At 43.4% G+C, this 17,332-nt stretch overlaps 2 protein-coding genes across 2 annotated transcripts in view; one reads left to right on the forward strand and one right to left on the reverse strand.

The window, feature by feature from the left end:
- The first annotated feature begins 133 nt into the window (after positions 1 to 133).
- Positions 134 to 7,211, forward strand: LOC108888471 (synaptogyrin-3-like). Its single transcript, XM_018684464.2, is given in 5 exon segments — positions 134 to 663; positions 3,279 to 3,389; positions 3,391 to 3,514; positions 3,923 to 4,068; positions 6,167 to 7,211. Coding segments are annotated over 5 exon segments (717 nt in total). The 5' UTR covers positions 134 to 555; the 3' UTR covers positions 6,395 to 7,211.
- A 334-nt stretch (positions 7,212 to 7,545) lies between these two features.
- LOC108888470 (voltage-dependent T-type calcium channel subunit alpha-1H-like) overlaps positions 7,546 to 17,332 on the reverse strand; it is a 34,094-nt gene continuing 24,307 nt past the window's right edge. Inside the window, 10 exon segments of the mRNA XM_051070555.1 lie at positions 7,546 to 10,130; positions 10,464 to 11,023; positions 12,237 to 12,387; positions 12,488 to 12,778; positions 13,174 to 13,295; positions 13,613 to 13,691; positions 15,919 to 15,989; positions 16,093 to 16,226; positions 16,334 to 16,443; positions 16,580 to 16,731. Coding sequence (XP_050926512.1) covers positions 9,429 to 10,130; positions 10,464 to 11,023; positions 12,237 to 12,387; positions 12,488 to 12,778; positions 13,174 to 13,295; positions 13,613 to 13,691; positions 15,919 to 15,989; positions 16,093 to 16,226; positions 16,334 to 16,443; positions 16,580 to 16,731 — 2,372 coding nt within the window. The 3' untranslated portion in view covers positions 7,546 to 9,428.

Here is a 17,332-nt window from a genome sequence, read left to right on the forward strand (position 1 = left end):
TGTTACTCTTCGCTCTGCACCTCTGCCGCTACTCGGCGTCACGGACAATGACGACAGACGCCAGCAACGTCGGCAAACAAACGCTGATTGGCCGAATGATTCTGCTCCGCCTATCGCCGCTTGTGATTGGTCGAATCGACGGTTGTTACGGCAATGAATGGATGGATAGATGCTGAGTTTTCCGGACAGTTCTTATCAGGGATGATAATTGATTGTGGATTTAATGAAAAGTGGTTGTTTTTTTATCTTCCGGGCCATCACAGTATATACTATTTAACCGAGAAAAATTAATAACAGTTAGTAATGCGTAACAATGCTCTGCATTTAAAGATAACAGGATTATGACATTTTCATGTAAAATAACAGCAATTTTTCACACTGTTAAAAACCATCGTGACTGTTCACAGTTAACTCTGCTGCAGCTTGTGATCTGCTCCCGGTGACGCGGTGTGACTTCACACGGAGGCTGGAGGAGGACGCCGCCGCTCCGCGCAGCTCTCTGACCGTCTCCTCTCGTTCTCTCAGCGGGCGTCAGGCAGCAGAAAGCCGGAGGGAATGGAGCCAGCGGGCGCGTACGGCGCCGGGAAGGCCGGGGGAAGCATCGCCTTTGATCCGGTCGCCTTCTTCACGCATCCCCGGACCCTCCTCAGACTGCTGTCGTGGGTAAGCCTCCTCTGCAATGTGTCGGTTTATTATCATCAATGGACGGGCCTACCTGCACCCCCTCTCCCCTCCTCTCTCTGTCTCTCTCCCATTCACGTTCTTTATGTGTCTCAGCCTCCCTCCCGGCTGATGCTTCTTTTATCCAGTCAGGTTAGGATTAACAGAAATCAGCATTTTTAAGAAAAGGTTGAGGACCTTTGAGTTAAAGCTCTGCTGCGATATTAATTTCAGGATCGTATTTTCTGATAAACAGAAATCATTTCAGTGATGCAGCTTCTGGCTGGAGCTCCAGGACCAGCGTCTGATTACCATATGTTTATCTGGGGCCTCTTTGTGTCTAGATTGAACTAATGCGAGGCTTCAGATTTAAAAGCCCCCCAACCAGAGTGTAACACATCTCTGTCGCCTCTGATGCTGTGCAGCTGTGAGTCACCATACACCATTTAATGAGCACTGAAGGAACAAGGAACAATTTGGTTTTTAAAAGAAATTTAGCGACTTAACAGAAGCACATCAAGCCTCTGTCTCTGTGTCTCATAATTCAATTCAGCTCAACATAGTTTGTCAGAAGCAATTCGCCATTCCCTCTTGAAACAAAGCACATTTTTCTTGGTTACAGTAAAGTAAAAACAAAATCAAGTCATGAGGAAGCATTTCAGATAAGACAAACATCAGGTATTTCAGACTGGAGCAGGTTAAATGAAATGCTGTAGATAGAGAGTATCCTGATTATTTTCATTAACAATTAATTAGCTGAAAACATGAGGACATAGTGCCCAAATATTTTGAATTAACTGTCTCACAAGACAAAGAAAAGCGACAAATAATTCTCAACTGACAGGAAGGAATCAGTGTAGGTTTGACTTATTTATCTATTTACTTTTTGCAGAATTTGTTGGGTTAACATGGATGGAGAGGACAGGACAGTTACACTTTGTGTACATCTACTGCTCTCTATTAGACAAAGGAGTAACAACTGCTTACTGCATTTTCTTTGTCTTAACATGCCGAAAACAGGGCTTTAATGATTTTATGCATTATTTCTTCCCCCCTCCATAAGTTAACTCTTGTACTCAGCACACAGTCGCTATGTATCCAAATGATTAGAACATTTTCACAAAAGGTGACACAATTAATCAAAAGAAAGTTAAATACAGAGAAGGAGCTAATAATAAAAGACTCACAGTGCTTTGGTGTGAATTAGACACATATCAATATCTGCTTTAAAAGGTTTTAGGTTTTTACTGGACAGAATAAATTCATCTAAACAGACGTGTTAATGTTTTTCTTTTAAGGCATTGAGGTAACAGCTTCATCACAGCTGCAATAAAAAAAGAGTGTTTCTGCCCTACAGGTCTGAATAAAAGACGTCACAGACACAAACAACATGACCAGCACTGCAACATCAGGACAAGTGTCTTTTGTAAATGTTACATGTGTTTTCAGACCTGCTATTTTTAGCCAAAACACAAGATGAAGGTACAGTCTCTTTGGTCGCAACTAACATAATCTGCAGGGAGGATGAGCAGCACAATGTGAAACGTAGAACTGGAGTTAATGGGGTATGCAGTATCTTTGACATGATGATTGAGAGCTGTTGGCTGTACAAGCTCCCAGGATTGGTTGATCTAAAACTGAAGCTAGACTGAACCAGTCATTGGAAAAAAATTCTTTCAAAAACAATACCTCTTAATGTAGAGCAGTACTCCAGCAGCTAGTTAGCTAGCTAGCTTCAGCAAGGGTTTAGCTGACAGCAGTGCCCAGGCATTATGTTTTCAGGGGTTCCTGAATTTCCCCAAATCTGGCACAAACATTCATCTGGACTCATGGATGAACTGATTAGATTTTAGTGGTCAAAGGTCAAGGTTACAGTGAATGCACAAAACACATTTTTGGCCATAACATAAAATTCACATGCTAATTAATTACAAAAAGACTGGTTGGCAGAGGCAACTGTTTTAGTTTAACATCAGTGTTCACCAGCTTGCAGTCTTCCTCTTTTCTTCCTGTAGTGGTGCATCCTTTGTTTCTTTGTCTGTTACTATCACAATACCCCATGTGCTCTTATGGTGGCATGTGCCTCCTCATGTGCACCATAAAAAACAGAACAGGGACCCGCCTTTAAAAACATCGCTCTATAGCATCACTGGTGAACCCTGGTAAATGGAATTTTGTTTGTGGACCTCAAAGAAAATGTAGCAAAAATAAGTTATTTTATATAAACTCAACAGCAATGAGTCATCTCAGAAACAATCTCTATGACTTGGGAAACTCCACAGACATCATCATGGAGGGTTTTCTATCTCATATAGAAGACTGTTTCCAATATGTTATCTGCTGACAGTGAGTTCTGTGGATTATCCAGAGTGACCAGAAAATTGGTTCTGGAAAAACACAGTTTTAATTAGTGGTGATGTCTCAGAATCTCTGCAAATAAAACTGAAACAGTCTGCGTGGCTCGGTACCAGTGGGAGTGAACTTCTCAGCAGTGCCTGTTTGCACTGGTGCGTCTGTGTGTGGCATGTATGAGGAATGAAACTCATTCATACACCAGTGCGACTTCATTCTCTTTTGCCTGTTAGATAATAAACCAGCCCACACGTCTTACCCCGCAGGTTTTCTCCATCGTGGTGTTCAGCTGCATTGTGAACGAGGGTTACATCAACATCGGCAGCGAGCGTTTGCTGTGCATCTTCAACAACAACGCCGACGCCTGTAACTACGGCAGTTACCATCGGCGTGGCCTGTTTCCTCGGCAGCATCTGTTTCCTGATCCTGGATGTTTACTTTCCCTCTATCAGCAGCGTCAGGGACAGAAGACGTGCTGTCCTGCTGGACCTCGTCTTCTCTGGTATGAATAAACACATCGTTGACTGCTGTTGAACATTCAGAGTCAAATATGGACAGTTTCCAAAAATGAAGTTATAAATAGGCAACATATTAAAACCTAGAATATTAAAAGCAAAGGCAAAGGTAAAAGCATTAAGGTACAAGACTGGAAATGTTTTGAAAGACATTTCAAAATAATTTTTTGTGCGAAATTGGATGGAAACCCACCTGATGTCAGATTAGAAAGTTTTACCAGTGTGGTTGTTAACAACATATTAAACAATGTTATCTGTATTTTAAGCAGCAAGATAAGTAAAATACATAAAACCACTGATATAATATCCTGTCCTGAAAAAAAAGATTTAAAGTATGTTTCAAGAACAGATGTAAAAGATGATCTGATCTACCTGTCCCTCTGTCCTTCCTCCAGGCCTCGCCAGCTTCCTGTGGTTTGTTGGCTTCTGTTTTCTGGCCAATCAGTGGCAGGCGACCTCTCCAGACGAGCTGCCTCTGGCCCAGGGCTCTGATGCCGCCAGGGCCACCATCGCATTCTGCTTCTTCTCCATCCTCACCTGGGTCTGTATGTTTACACCAGTGTGTCCTCCATCTGTGTGTTCCTCAGCATCATCATCATCATGACCAGCAGTGTGTGTGTGTGTGTGTGTGTGTGTGTGTGTGTGTTGTATTTTCAGGGTTATCAGTGTTTGCTGACTATGAGTACATTTAAGAGCATTTCCTTCTTGGAGGACAAGCAGAGGCTGCTGCCTAGGACCCCCCCCACCCTCTCTTTAGTCTGACGCACACACTCATACACTCCGAGTCCCACCTGTACATTACCTGCAGATTAAGGTCATATCTGAATGTTTGTCAGCAGTAGATTTAGAGTGAGGGTGGGTGAAGCTGAAGTCGTTACAACAATGTGAAAAATAGTATTTTTCCAATATTGATGTGTAAAATCACATAAATCCACTGTACATTACACAAAACTTGTTACATGTGTACAATTTACTTTGAATAATTAATTGGGTCAACAGAACTGAAAGTCAATCAGCAATTATAATGAATCACTGGCAAGTGCAAAGTCAGAGTTTTCACGTCTCTTTGATTTTTTTGTGTTTAATCTGTCTGTAGTGTAACCAATACTTTTGTGAATTTGTGGGTCAGTGGTGAAGTGGAGTTTTTGGAGTTTGATTCACTAACCAGCAAGATAAATCCGCTTCATTCACCCTTCATTATAACCATTATGGCCCCCTTTAGCAAGAGCCTTAACCCTCAAAGTGTTCTAGTTCTGGTCAGACTGTGGATTTACTGAGAAGTTCTCAGGTGTGAATGCATGAATGTTTAACTGTGAGCATGAACAGTGTGTTCTTGAGAAAGAGAACGTTGCTCTGGGTGATATCTCCCTGGATAAATTAAACTTAAAAAAGAAAAATTGCAAAGCCAGAAAACATCACCCCTCAGACAGAGACAGACTGATTTATTATTCTGCAGTAACTCAATGGAGCCTGATAGAACTATCTACCCACCAAACATAAAGCAGCCATTCATCTCACTGTCAGACGATGTGAGGAGGTTAAGCTGTAATTGTGTCAAGGATGTATGGTATGATACAAAAGACTGTCATTTTTTTCCTATGGTAAATTATTACAGTATTCCTCTGTGGAGGAATTATAGCATGTGACAAAGAATGAAATCAATGCACTCCTGAATTTAGATGCCTCTCAGGGAAGTCTACATTAAAGTCAGTTTACTAGTCATGAGGGAACAACTCAGCCTGTGAAAACACTTTTTAAAATGTCTTCTGGTTTTCTAAAAATCATTGTCCTGAGTGATTTCACTGTAAACAAAAAAAAAAGGGTGGAATACTTAGCCAATATTTGTTTTTAAAACAACAAAAAAGTTTTAAAAAGTAACTCCAGCTGTAAGATAAATGTAGTGAGAAAACTAGTACAAAAGTTTCCTCTTGGATGTAGCGGAGTGTGAGTATAAAGCAGCATGAAATTGAAATACTCAAGTATAAGTAACTCAAAGTAAAGCTCAACACTGCTGTCCATCAGCTTGAGTAAATATACTTAGTTTGGGTTGAAATATTTCAACAGCTATTGGATGGACTGCCATGACGTCAGCATAGGCACTCATGGTCTCCAGTGGATGAATCCCTACTGATTTTGGTGATACCTGTCTTGGAATAAAAATACCAGCCATTTTCTCATCAGCTGTACTTTGTATATAGTGCTAATTTGCAAATGTTAGCATGCTAACATGCCAAATTAAGCTGCTAAACATCAGACGTTCATCCACAGCAGATTGTCACTAAACTTCCTGTTGTGCGCCAGTGTCAGTTTTTTAGCAAATCAGTTAGTCTCCAGGTAAATATCACGATCATTTACATAAAGTTACTTCTCGATTTTATGCAACTGTAGTTTTTCACATCACTAGTCAGTCCTGCATCACCTGGAATCCCACAATGCCTTGCAAAAGTGTTGCATTGAAGCTGAGTGGGGGGAAACTGTGCGTCAGTGGGTCTTTATTGTCGGTCTGCGGTGAAAAGCTGGTATAAGAGTAATCATGTGTTTCTAATGCAAATCGATCAGTGTCTAACAAACAGCCTCTGCTAATGCATGTGTCTCTGTGTGTGTGTGTGTGTGTGTGTGTGTGTGTGTGTTACTAACAGGCTGTGCTGACACTGAGTGCACTGCGACGCTTCCTAACCGGCAGCAACACAAACTTGTTCACATGGCAACACTTGGAACCCGCCCCCTGCAACGCTCGAGCTACACCGTACCCCATCGCCAACGGTGCTACCATAGTAACCACCAACCCCTATCAAGCCCCGCCCTTCACTGAAACCCTGGACCCCCAGAAACTCACACAGCAGAGACCCATGGCCCCGGCCTTCTAGAGACACGACAGATGGGACAGAAAGAAAGGAAGAAAAGAAAGAGGAGGTGCAAGTTGTACAGCACCGCGTACAACGCGGGCACGGACAACTTCCTGCCTCTGTCTAGTGGCTTTCCATCCTCTCCCGGGATTGGCAGGATTCTGGGTCATGTGATGTTCAATCTATTTTCACCATGGCAACTGCTGGCTCAGCTTAGTTAGTTATAACTCTGTGTCAAGAATACTGTCTTAGTTCCCTGCACACACACAGATACTGAACGCACGCAAACACAGCTGTACTCTCTCACAACCGGAAACAGATATACATGAACACCTGGAAATACCTGTGTATACACGCGGAAGGACACACAAAACACACACACACACAGACACACTTTTGACTGCATGTTCATATGGTGAGGTGCAGATTAACATAGATGTAGATCAGTGATGATGCTCCATCTGCCTTATTAAGGGATACAAGGTCTTTAGTGGAGGAAATATGAAGGACAGTGAAGCTCCATTTATCTGCTTCTGTTCGCCTTCAGTCAGTCTGACCAATCACAAGCTGCCCTGCAGACACGTGTCCTCCCATTGGCTGAAATCGAGACAGACAGGCAGCTTGATCAGTAGATTGTGAGCAAACAAGTGAGGCTGGGCAGAAATGGGTACATTTTCTTGGCAGGGAAATAAAGGCAGGACAGCTTAATGCATTCTGAACGCTATAGTGTTTCAGTGTGAAATATTCATGTGATTAAATATTTTATTGTGATATGCTCAAGTGGTATAATGAAATATGAAAAAATAAAAAAAAATCTATCCACCACCACCACAACCACCATCAGAGCTGTGAGTCTGCCTTTGTTCACATCATCTTTAAATAGTTTCCTTTTTACAATTTGAGACAGTTTTAAAAAAAATATATAATTACATATTGAGACCAAGATCCAAGGATGTGTTAGGCATATTAATCAACATCTGCAGGAAGACCATAATTAGATAGGCTACTCGAGTTATGTCGAATTCATTAGCAGCAGCAGGCAGCAGCTGTGTGTTAGCTTTATTTTTAGATTAAACAGCTCATGTTGAAGGACTACAGCCGCTCCCACCGTGTTTATTTAAAATCTCTTTATATGGGGGGGGCAGATTTAGAAGCAAGGTTACTGAGTCAAATGAAAGTCAGAAAGGAAGTGGTTTTATTCCAGCACTGTCCAATCATGTAACTGCAGGTGAGCTTCCTGTGTATCATTCCCTGCTTCCAAGAATCTGCAGGAACATTATATAATATTATGAACATTTGCATCATCCAGAGTCAAACCTCATCATCCTATAACATCACCATCATCATCCATCCTCATCATCACTAGCATCAGCAGATAAAATGACATTCAAAAATGTAGAAATTCACCTCTGTAGTTCTTATATCGTCGCTGCTGTGTTAATAAAATATAATCTTAACCTTTTTCTACAAAGTTTTACACACCGTTACATCACCTGAATAAGCCCTTCTATACATCTGCCTCTGTCTACATTTCATCCCCTCACTTTACGGTATAATCTCCTCAAACATTCGGTGACACGGGCCAGCTCCGGCTTCAGACAGCAGGGGGCAATCTAACGCCGCAGACCTCTGATCACATGCTTCACACTCACCTGCGTCTGAACTACCTCTACCCTGAGAATACTAAGACGGAGGAAAGGAAAAGGAAGTGAGGGGGAGCGAGAAAACTAAGCTGTCCGAACATTCGAATGGGTGGGGGGGTGGGGGCGAGGTAGAGACTACTAAAGCCTAGGTCACACTACAGGATTTTAACTGAAGAGGCTCTAACAGCGGATTGATTTTCCTGACTGTCAGGGTTGAGTGGATTCAGGCGTGGGAGGAAAATCCCAGAAAAATCAACAAGATATCGAGGTGTTTTCTCAGACTGTAATCTGAGAAAGATCGAGCAATACCCAGTGGCAGTTTACTGTAGGTCGAGAGGTAAGAAAAATGAGAGTAGAAGTCATATTTAACAGCTAAAAATTCCAACTCAACTCATTTTGCTGCTGTAACTCTTTTTTAAAGAGGGATATGTCTCTTATAAATGGCATAAAGTGTTTGCACCAGTCTATATATAATTATGCAATTACAAATTAAGCAATTTCATATAAAAAGCTTTAACTTTTGTAAATTTATCATTTAAAAATCTACTTCTTTTGTAAACATAAACTGTAATTTCTGCACCACAGAGCAAGAAACATGAGACTTCTACTTGCAGTAAACAGTTCTGTAATTAGATTAGATGCCATATATAGATAATGCCATAAGTGATTATCCAAGAGTTGCAGCTATTTTAATAATTAATTACTTATTTGGTCAATTATGACGTTCTTTGTCTTAAATTATAGTGAATATCTTTGGGATATAGACTTTCAAATAAAACAAAAAAATTCTCTTTAAAGTCTTTAAAAGATGGGTTTGAAGAAGTCAAACAATGTTTAACAGACAACGATTGATTGATAAATAGAGAAAATAATCTGCATATTAATCTATAATCATTAGCTGCAATCCCTAGCTATGTTATCTCTTTGTCTTTATGTACATGAGCAGATCAACCAGTAACTCAATCTGTGCTGCACCATCTACATGATTTTGTCTTGTACTCTGACCTAGGCTTGAGGTGCAAGGTTAAGGATGAGAGAAGGTGGGAGGAGCGCAAGCAAAGGGAAGGTTACTGTTTGGGTAAATATAGCTGGAGAGTGGCTACTATGTCTGAACTAAAGCTAGGAACTATGATAGAGGAAAAGGAAACATCTTCTTGTGTGCATCTTGTGTGCAAATAGCACAAAGGGGTCAAAGTCTTTGAACACGTACACACTCATACACACGCAGTCCCAAAGAGTTCGTCTCAAACACCCCGTGAAAATCTTGTGATTGGACGGGAGGAGGTGAGGGGCGTGGCCTGAAACAGGTATCCTTCCTGTTTTGGATTGCGATTCCCGCCCCTCTCGTGCGCTCCAGCAGCACATTCGTCTCCTCCGCTTCAGACAATAACTAATCTGTCTGTTGGGTCTGTTTAGTCGTCCACTGAGCTCCCCTCTGCTTGATTAGGAGAGAGGGTTGTGGCGTCAAACGACAGAGTCCGCCTTCTCAGCTCAACACTGCTGTCCATCAGCTGGGTTGCCGAAGTAACCGGCTCCTCCCCCGGCGGCGGGCTCAACCTCTGCTTCTTGTTCCTGTCCGACACCGGGGACACTGATTGGCTGAGGCGGCTCCTGTGCTCCCCGGGGCTCGGGGTAAGGTGTCTGCTTTTGTGTGAGGAGCTGGGAGGAAGTTGTGTGTGTGGGCAAGTGTGAACAGAACTGTTAATGCGGCTGACTTCCTCGTCAGCGTCATCTAACTGGGGGCCGGGGTCAGAGCCTGAGCCGGGGATGGCTGCTCTGGAGCTACAGAGCGGAGCTGATAGTGTGGACTCACCACTGGGGACCTTCAGACTGGACAAGCTCTGCGGGCTGACGGGCCTCTTCTCAACATCTGTTTCTGGCTGCGAGCCGCAGATGGCCTGCTCAGGTACATGTTCTTGTCCACTGGTTTCACTGTGACTCCGGCTGTGGCTCCTGCATGAGATGACCCTCTGGGGGTGTGTATATTTGAGTGTGTGTACACTGGACGACCGCTGGCGTGGTGGTGTGGAAGAGGCGGTGGACGCGGTGAGGTGAGGCTCTGCCAGATTGTCAGCTGAGCCGCTCTGATCCAGAGAGTCGCTGCGCACAGCCTCCTGCAGACACAACACATGCACAAACACACAGTCTTCACTGAATACCCTCGACAAGAGAAAATTTCAATCAGTTTTGTTTCACTGTTATTTTTTTTTTTGCTCTCTCCCTCTCTCTCAAAGGTGGGTGGGTGGATGAGTAGTTGGGATTACAAGATCTCTGTAAAAGTTCAAAAATTATATACAAAAAGTTTCAAAATTCTGCAAATTCATTTTCCATGCTGTACAGAAATTAACTGAAATCAACAGCTAAAAAAACTCTAAAACTGTACAGCATGAAGAGAAGAGAAGAGAAGAGAAGAGAAGAGAAGAGAAGATGAAGTGATAATAACACACCTGTCTCCGTAGCTGTCTGCTCGCAGTGCGGAATGATGCCGGTCTCTTAAGGACTGAACTATCTGGGACGTAGGAGGGACTCAGCTTGTTTCTGTCTAAACTGTCTTCAGGACTGAGCCAATGAGAGTGACGTCTGCTGGCGCTGTGAGTGGGACTCAGCCTGAGCGACGGATGTCTATCTATACTGTGGCTGGACATGAGTTTGGGTCTGTCCATGTTATGCTCTTGATTCAGCCTGTAACCATCGATACTGTGAGCAGAGCTGAGTCGGTGTCTGTTTATCCGATGGGCCGGGCTGAACTTGTATCCGTCTATACTGTGAGCCGAATTAAGTCTGTGCCTGTTTATTCTGTGAGCAGGACTGAACCTGTATCTCTCTATACTGTCAGCTGGACTGAGTCTGCGTGGGGAAGGTCTGTCGATGCTCTGAGAGGTGCTGAGGCAGATCATTGGCCTCGAGGAGCGTCCAGACCCAAGAGAAGCGTGGCTTATGGTGGGCAGAGCTCCTGGAACCTGCAGCAGAGAGCCGCCTCCACTGGAGCCCAGAGATGACATGGAGCCTGCAAAAAATAACGTGGCAAAAATCACAGGAAAGAACAGAAGACAACAGAATAATGCACAGTTTTTCTAAATCGGCAGTGGAATCAGCTTTTTTGGAATTAGACTCAGTTTTGTTTGTTGCTCTCATTGTACTTAAACACAGTCATTATTTAAGATGACATACAGCTAAAAATAAGGACCACACAGCTGCATAGCGACGGGTAAACACAAACAAGTATTATCTATTATGTCCAGCAGGTTACGTGTCTAGACTTTGGATGGATTTTGCTGTTAGAGATAATATTTATTTTCTCTTCTGGTTAAAACTCCATAGTTCTTCAAAGAAGTTGAGGCTGGCAATACTAATAATGATCACAAAGAGTGATAAACAGTAATTTATTTCTCTGTGCCACAGACTTCCATTTTTGTCCATAAAATAGTGGAAACACATCAGGGAGTCACGGCTGTTGCAGAGTGACATGTTCCTTCATTAGGGTGAAAAGGAGCACTGTAGTTTACATTGATTCAATGACACATACACAGCCCTGCTGCTGTAAGTACTCACCAGAGCACCAAATGTGTATTAACCCACCATCGTAAATAGACCCCAACAAATACATACAATCTTGTGTTTATGTTCTGTTTCAGTAACATTTGCTGAGAACTGCAGTGCCCTGCTGTTTTACAATAAAAATATACATCTAAAAACACAATGTGTAAAAAAGTTGTCAATCCTTTTTTGTTTTGTTTTTGTGTCATACAGTACACAGTATCTTGGGGATTGTAAGTACTGTTTTGCATAAGGTAGATGTTATAAAGCTCTTTTTTGGACTTTTTTACATCTCTATAAATTACTTATTACTGTTGTAATTTGTTTTATATTAACTTCCTACCTAACATAAATAAAACTCAAAACTCTTTGTTAAGATAGTGCCCCTTAGGATGATGTCCCAATCAGAAAAACTAAGGGTGGGATAGGAGCAGCAGCCAAGGAATAAATACGTCACCAATGTGCTTTGCAGACGTATGCTAGACTACCAATTTGTCACTATTATTATAAAAATATCTTCCTCTTTCAGGCCTATAAAAACAGCACCACTTATTGTGCCACATCACACCCTCACTGCTTTCTAAGCTATTTATGGAAGCAATAATCTTTACAGCAATCAGTTAGTGGTTACAGCACAGTAAAAATTGTTCCTTAATTTAAGTGGCTATAAATAACTGAAGTACCTGAGTAGCTGTAGCCGGAGTAGGCCTCGTGGCCAACGGGAGGATAAGGGGAGCATCTGAGTGGCTGAACGTAGCTGTCGCTGGGGAGAGACAGCATGCGTCCCATGCTCAGCAGGTTGCCATGGGAACACTCCTCATCCTCAACCTCCACCTGCCACATGAGATCATCACCGCTGTCATCGTTATTGTCACCCCCCACGCTCGCTCCCCTTCCACCCGTGCAGAAATACAAACACACCGCGGTACGTTACCTGAGCAGGTGTGTCCACGTTCGGCCCCAGGTCTCCGCTCAAAGATGCGGTGCTGAGGCGTCGGCTGGCCTCCTCCCTCTCCCTCCTCTCCTCTCTCTCCCTCCTCTCTTCCATCTCCTCCAGCTGCGCCTCCTTGTTGCTCTCCTCCAGGTGCTTCATCAGAACAGCTACGACCACGTTGACCAGCACGAACTGAGCCGTCAGGACGAAGGTGACGAAGTAAACGGGAGAGATCAGGGGCAGGTAGGTGAGGCAGTGCCGATCCTGCGAGCGGCATTCGCGCAGGGTGTCCTAGACGACATGGATGTGAAAAGAAGATAAAGATTATGAAGCAATGAAGAAAACCGATTGATAATAGATAAAGGGATTAAGTTGATAGTCAGGTCTATTAACGCACTAAATTGTACTTCCTCTCCTCTCCAACAGGGGGAGATGTTGATCTGAGTGTGAAAGGACCTTGAGCCTTTCACAGAAGAATAATACTCTCCTAACACTCTAATGTCAGCAGCTCTTAGTCTGTCATAAAAACAGAGATCTGCTCTCTGCTTAATGTAACGCCTGTCTCATAAGCGATGCTTTAACACACACACACACACACACATATGCAACAGACACAAAGAGGGACTTTGTTGTCTAACCGTCTTCTTAAAAACTCCCACAAAACAGAGGAGAGAAGGAGAAATAACCTTCATAATCCCATTCCAGTTGTCCCCGGTAGACACCCTGAAGAGCGTGAGGAAAGCCATGCCAAAGTTGTCGAAGGTGGCGTGGCGACTAAGACCTTCACATGGGTTCTCCTCTGAACACTCTGAAAGAGGATGAAAAGAGGGAAAGCGTATTAGAGGCAGTAAGTGTGGGAGAGGAAGACGAGGGGAGAGAAGAAAGAGAATTGTGTGTAGATTAGAGCACTGATTAGTACACTGATTCTAAATTGACATAATTAATGTATGTAACACAACAAAATTTATTCATGTTATGTAATCTCACCAGTGTCAGCTGAGGCACACGCACACACATCTGCACATCAGGACCGATTTATATGCATGCACACACTCACGTGCTCACACACACACACACACACACACACACGCACATGCATGCATGTACACGCACACACACACTAACCCAGTTTTCCAAAGAGCTCAACTCCCAGAGCTGCATAGATGAAGAACAGCAACATGAAGAGCAGACCCAGATTCCCCACCTAGACAGACATATTACACGCACACACAGATATATACAGTGTATGATACACAGAAAAAAAGACATGTACAGTATACGTTGAGAGACACAAACATGCAAACAGATAGAGAGAAGCCATAGACAGAGACTGCCAAGCCTTACTGCATTGATGTTTACTACTTCTTAGAAACTAATAGGAGCCATCCTGATACCTGGAGTTGAATCACATCACAGATTTCAGTTTGAGAAAGACAGATGCACTTTCATAGCCTGGATCCAGTCGTGGTGAATGACAAACGTGCCTGTTAATTCAAATTACAAAGCCGTTTGCATGGACAATGGCTCGCCTTCCCGTCACGGCGGGAGGTATGGAAATGTCTAATTAGATGATGGGTGGACCTATTGATGAAGCGCAGGGGGAAAAGAGCTCGGACACCACTGCAGAGACCTGGGTTCAATCCCTGGGAGTGATGTGTCACATCAAAGACAACGTGGTGGGTGGGAAGGCAGTGACTGGTGTTTTGCTGCACTAGAGATTCTTACTGGTTTCCTACTCTGTAACACTGTGAAGCCCCGTAAGTTTTAGGAATTACCCATTCACATCTGGGACGAAAAATTAAAATGATTATAATCTAGCTGAAGTACAAAAGCGGGGCCACACTTCAGTGTTTATAAATGTGTGCTTGCCCCGTATACCCATTTGTTCTTGTTCACTGTGCCCCCCCGCACCGCCTTCTCTCTCTCTCTACTCGCTCATCTCTCATGGGGTCCCCTGAGGGTCCGCTGAGCCCAGAGCTGAGGGAGATCCTTCCTGAAGCCTTCCCCCGCACCACAGCCATCGTTATACTCGTTCTCATTCACCAATCACTATGCACATATTTCATATTCAGGCTACAGCCACACTAACAGCCAGAGGCCCAGGAGAGCTTTGAGCTTAACTCTGACATCAAAATGCGAACACACAACAGCTATTTAGCAGGTTTCATGTTTATCATGTTCACCATTTTAGTTAAGTGTGTTAGCATGCTGACATTTTCCAATAAGCAATGTTTAGCTGAGGCTGATGGGGGATGAAGTTTTGCAAGTATAAAGAGCTGAACAAGTTTAAAATTGGATCGGACGATGGCTCTAGATGGAAAGTTAAGGGACCAAACAGTTTATTATATTTCATCCTCCATGGACCGTGAATGTCTGTACCAAGTTTCATGGCAATTCATCCAGTAGCTGTAGTTGATATTCCACTCAAAACCACAAATATCAAACCGAATACTGGCACTAGTGGAACAGTTCAGGGATCACTAAAGTCACTGGGATTAATCCTCCTGGGACAACAAATATATTTACAAAATTTCATGGCAATCCAATCTAATAGCGGAGATATTGGATCGAAGTGGGGAACACTGGTATCCCATAGAGCCGAGCCACTAATGTCTCTAAAGGCAGTTACACGTGCATCTCAGCTGATGGTTTGGTCCTTGCCTGTGAATGTCTTGTTCAGACCAACAGCAGCACTGCATCAAAAAATGTAGCATCATCAATGAGACAGGTGCCACTGTAGAGGAATCCAACAAAAAAGGGTCACACTCGGCCACAAAAACGTGAACCGGGCCTCATAAATCGCTCTTGCTGCATGTCATCCAGAAATCCTCCTCCTTTGGGCCGATCAGATATGTGCAATTGTCCAAAACGAATAGAATTTTTCGATGTGTGTCGCTCGTAGCATTCTGCTAATTTTACTCTTCAGCTCACAAGCAGTGAAACAGAGGAGAAAAATACTGCTGCCGCGATAAGTTGACAGAGTTTTACAATCCTGCCTCAAAGGAGAATAAACTGCTGTGTGGTGTCTTTGTGTATGATAAGCTCACAGACTGGACTTTCATATTTTATCTTCTCACAGATAATGAGTAGCAAAACAATTGCACCAAGGCAGCCATGAAGTTGTGTGCCATAAAAGTTATGATTTAAGTGGTGATTCATCAGCCGCACTGATAAATCTAAAAACCAGCAATTAGCCTTTAGCTAAACATGAGGATGTCTTCATGCTTGTTCAGTGGTTATTTGGTGTCACTGGGTTAACACCAGCCAGCTGGGGAAATCAGTGATGCTAGTAAATCTTGTGGGAGGCAGTCAGTGCCAGTCTTAATAAATCACTAAATAAAAACAAGCCATCTGCATTTCATCAGATCTGGAAACCAGGCAAGTGCTTAAACAGACATCTTTTCTTTTACAGCATCAGTGGTGCTTCTTACCTGAGGCAGAGCTTGCATCACTGTGTCCAACAGAGCTCTCATTCCCGTAGCCATCTTCAGCAGCTTCAGCACTGAAACATTGTTAACATGTCAGCTCTTATCAGCTACATATCATTTTTTCTTTGTTTGTGTGTTTTTGTATTTGTGTCACTGTGTGTGTGTGTGTGTGTGCACCTCGTGTTATCCTCAGGACTCTCATGATGCGTATGATGGTGGGGTTGATGGGCAAGGAGGCATTCAGGTCTATTTCCTCCAGTGTGATTCCCATGATGGACAACAACACAATGGCGAGGTCCAGCTGGTTCCATCTTGACACACACACACAACACACACAAACACATGCATAATTTCAGTTTCTCTGAGGAAGATGCTGTATGTTTGTGTCTTTGTGTTCATGCGATGTTGTGAATAATACCTCTCTTTGAAAAAGCGGCGCAGGCCGAAAGCGATGAGTTTGAGAATGGCCTCGATGACAAAAACCAGTGTGAAGACATAATTGCAGTACTTCAGTATCTCCTCGAGGTACTGCAGGACACACACACACACACACACACACAGAGACACACACTTCAAAAACCCCACTGTAGCTGTACTGTACCACTGCATACTGCTTCATTACTATGGTTCTAGGACAGGTGGTAGAAGGTGTTGCCATGGTTACCTGAGGCTGGTTGTAGTGCTCCATGCTCATGGTGAGAAGGTTTGTGAAGATGATTATGGTGATGAAGAGATCCAGGTAGTGGCTGGTGCACACGGTGTGGATGGATCGGCGCAATGGGGAGTAGTCGGCGTAATATGGCTTCTCCTGGGCCCCTGCGTCACACACACACGCGCACGCACACACATACACACAATTATTAAAATGCTTGTGAAAGAAAAATATGACATGGGCTATGAAGTCACTGATGAAGTGGGTGCCAAGTGGCACACTGCTGTGTGTGTGAGTGTGCATATATGTGTGTGTACAGACTAAAAGTGCCACCTCAGGAATTCAATCCTATCCATCACGCACTCTCTCTCTTTCGCTCTCTCTCTCACACACACACACACACACTTCATGGCACCTCAAGGTGTCTTTGGGCAGAAACCCTCGCTGTCTGCTGCCAGACATTTAACTGACTAAGAGGAAAGCACTACTAGAGATTACACTGCAGAGAGAAGGACAGAGTGAGATAGAAATGAGGTACTGTGAGAGAGGAAAATTGTGTGTGTGTGTCACCTTAGGTGTGTATCTGAGTGTATTATAGGCAGAAATTATGCTTGTGCTCATATATTATGTATGCAGAAAAAAGAGGTTTATCATGTGTGATTGTACAACTACACCGTATGGCCAAAAGTATGTAGACGCCCTTGTCATGTATACATTCAGCCTGGGGCTGTTTTTCATGGCTAGGGTTAGGCCCCTCATTTCCAA

The sequence above is a fragment of the Lates calcarifer genome, linkage group LG5 (assembly GCF_001640805.2).
Source record: "Lates calcarifer isolate ASB-BC8 linkage group LG5, TLL_Latcal_v3, whole genome shotgun sequence".
In the NCBI taxonomy this organism is placed as follows: domain Eukaryota; kingdom Metazoa; phylum Chordata; class Actinopteri; family Centropomidae; genus Lates; species Lates calcarifer.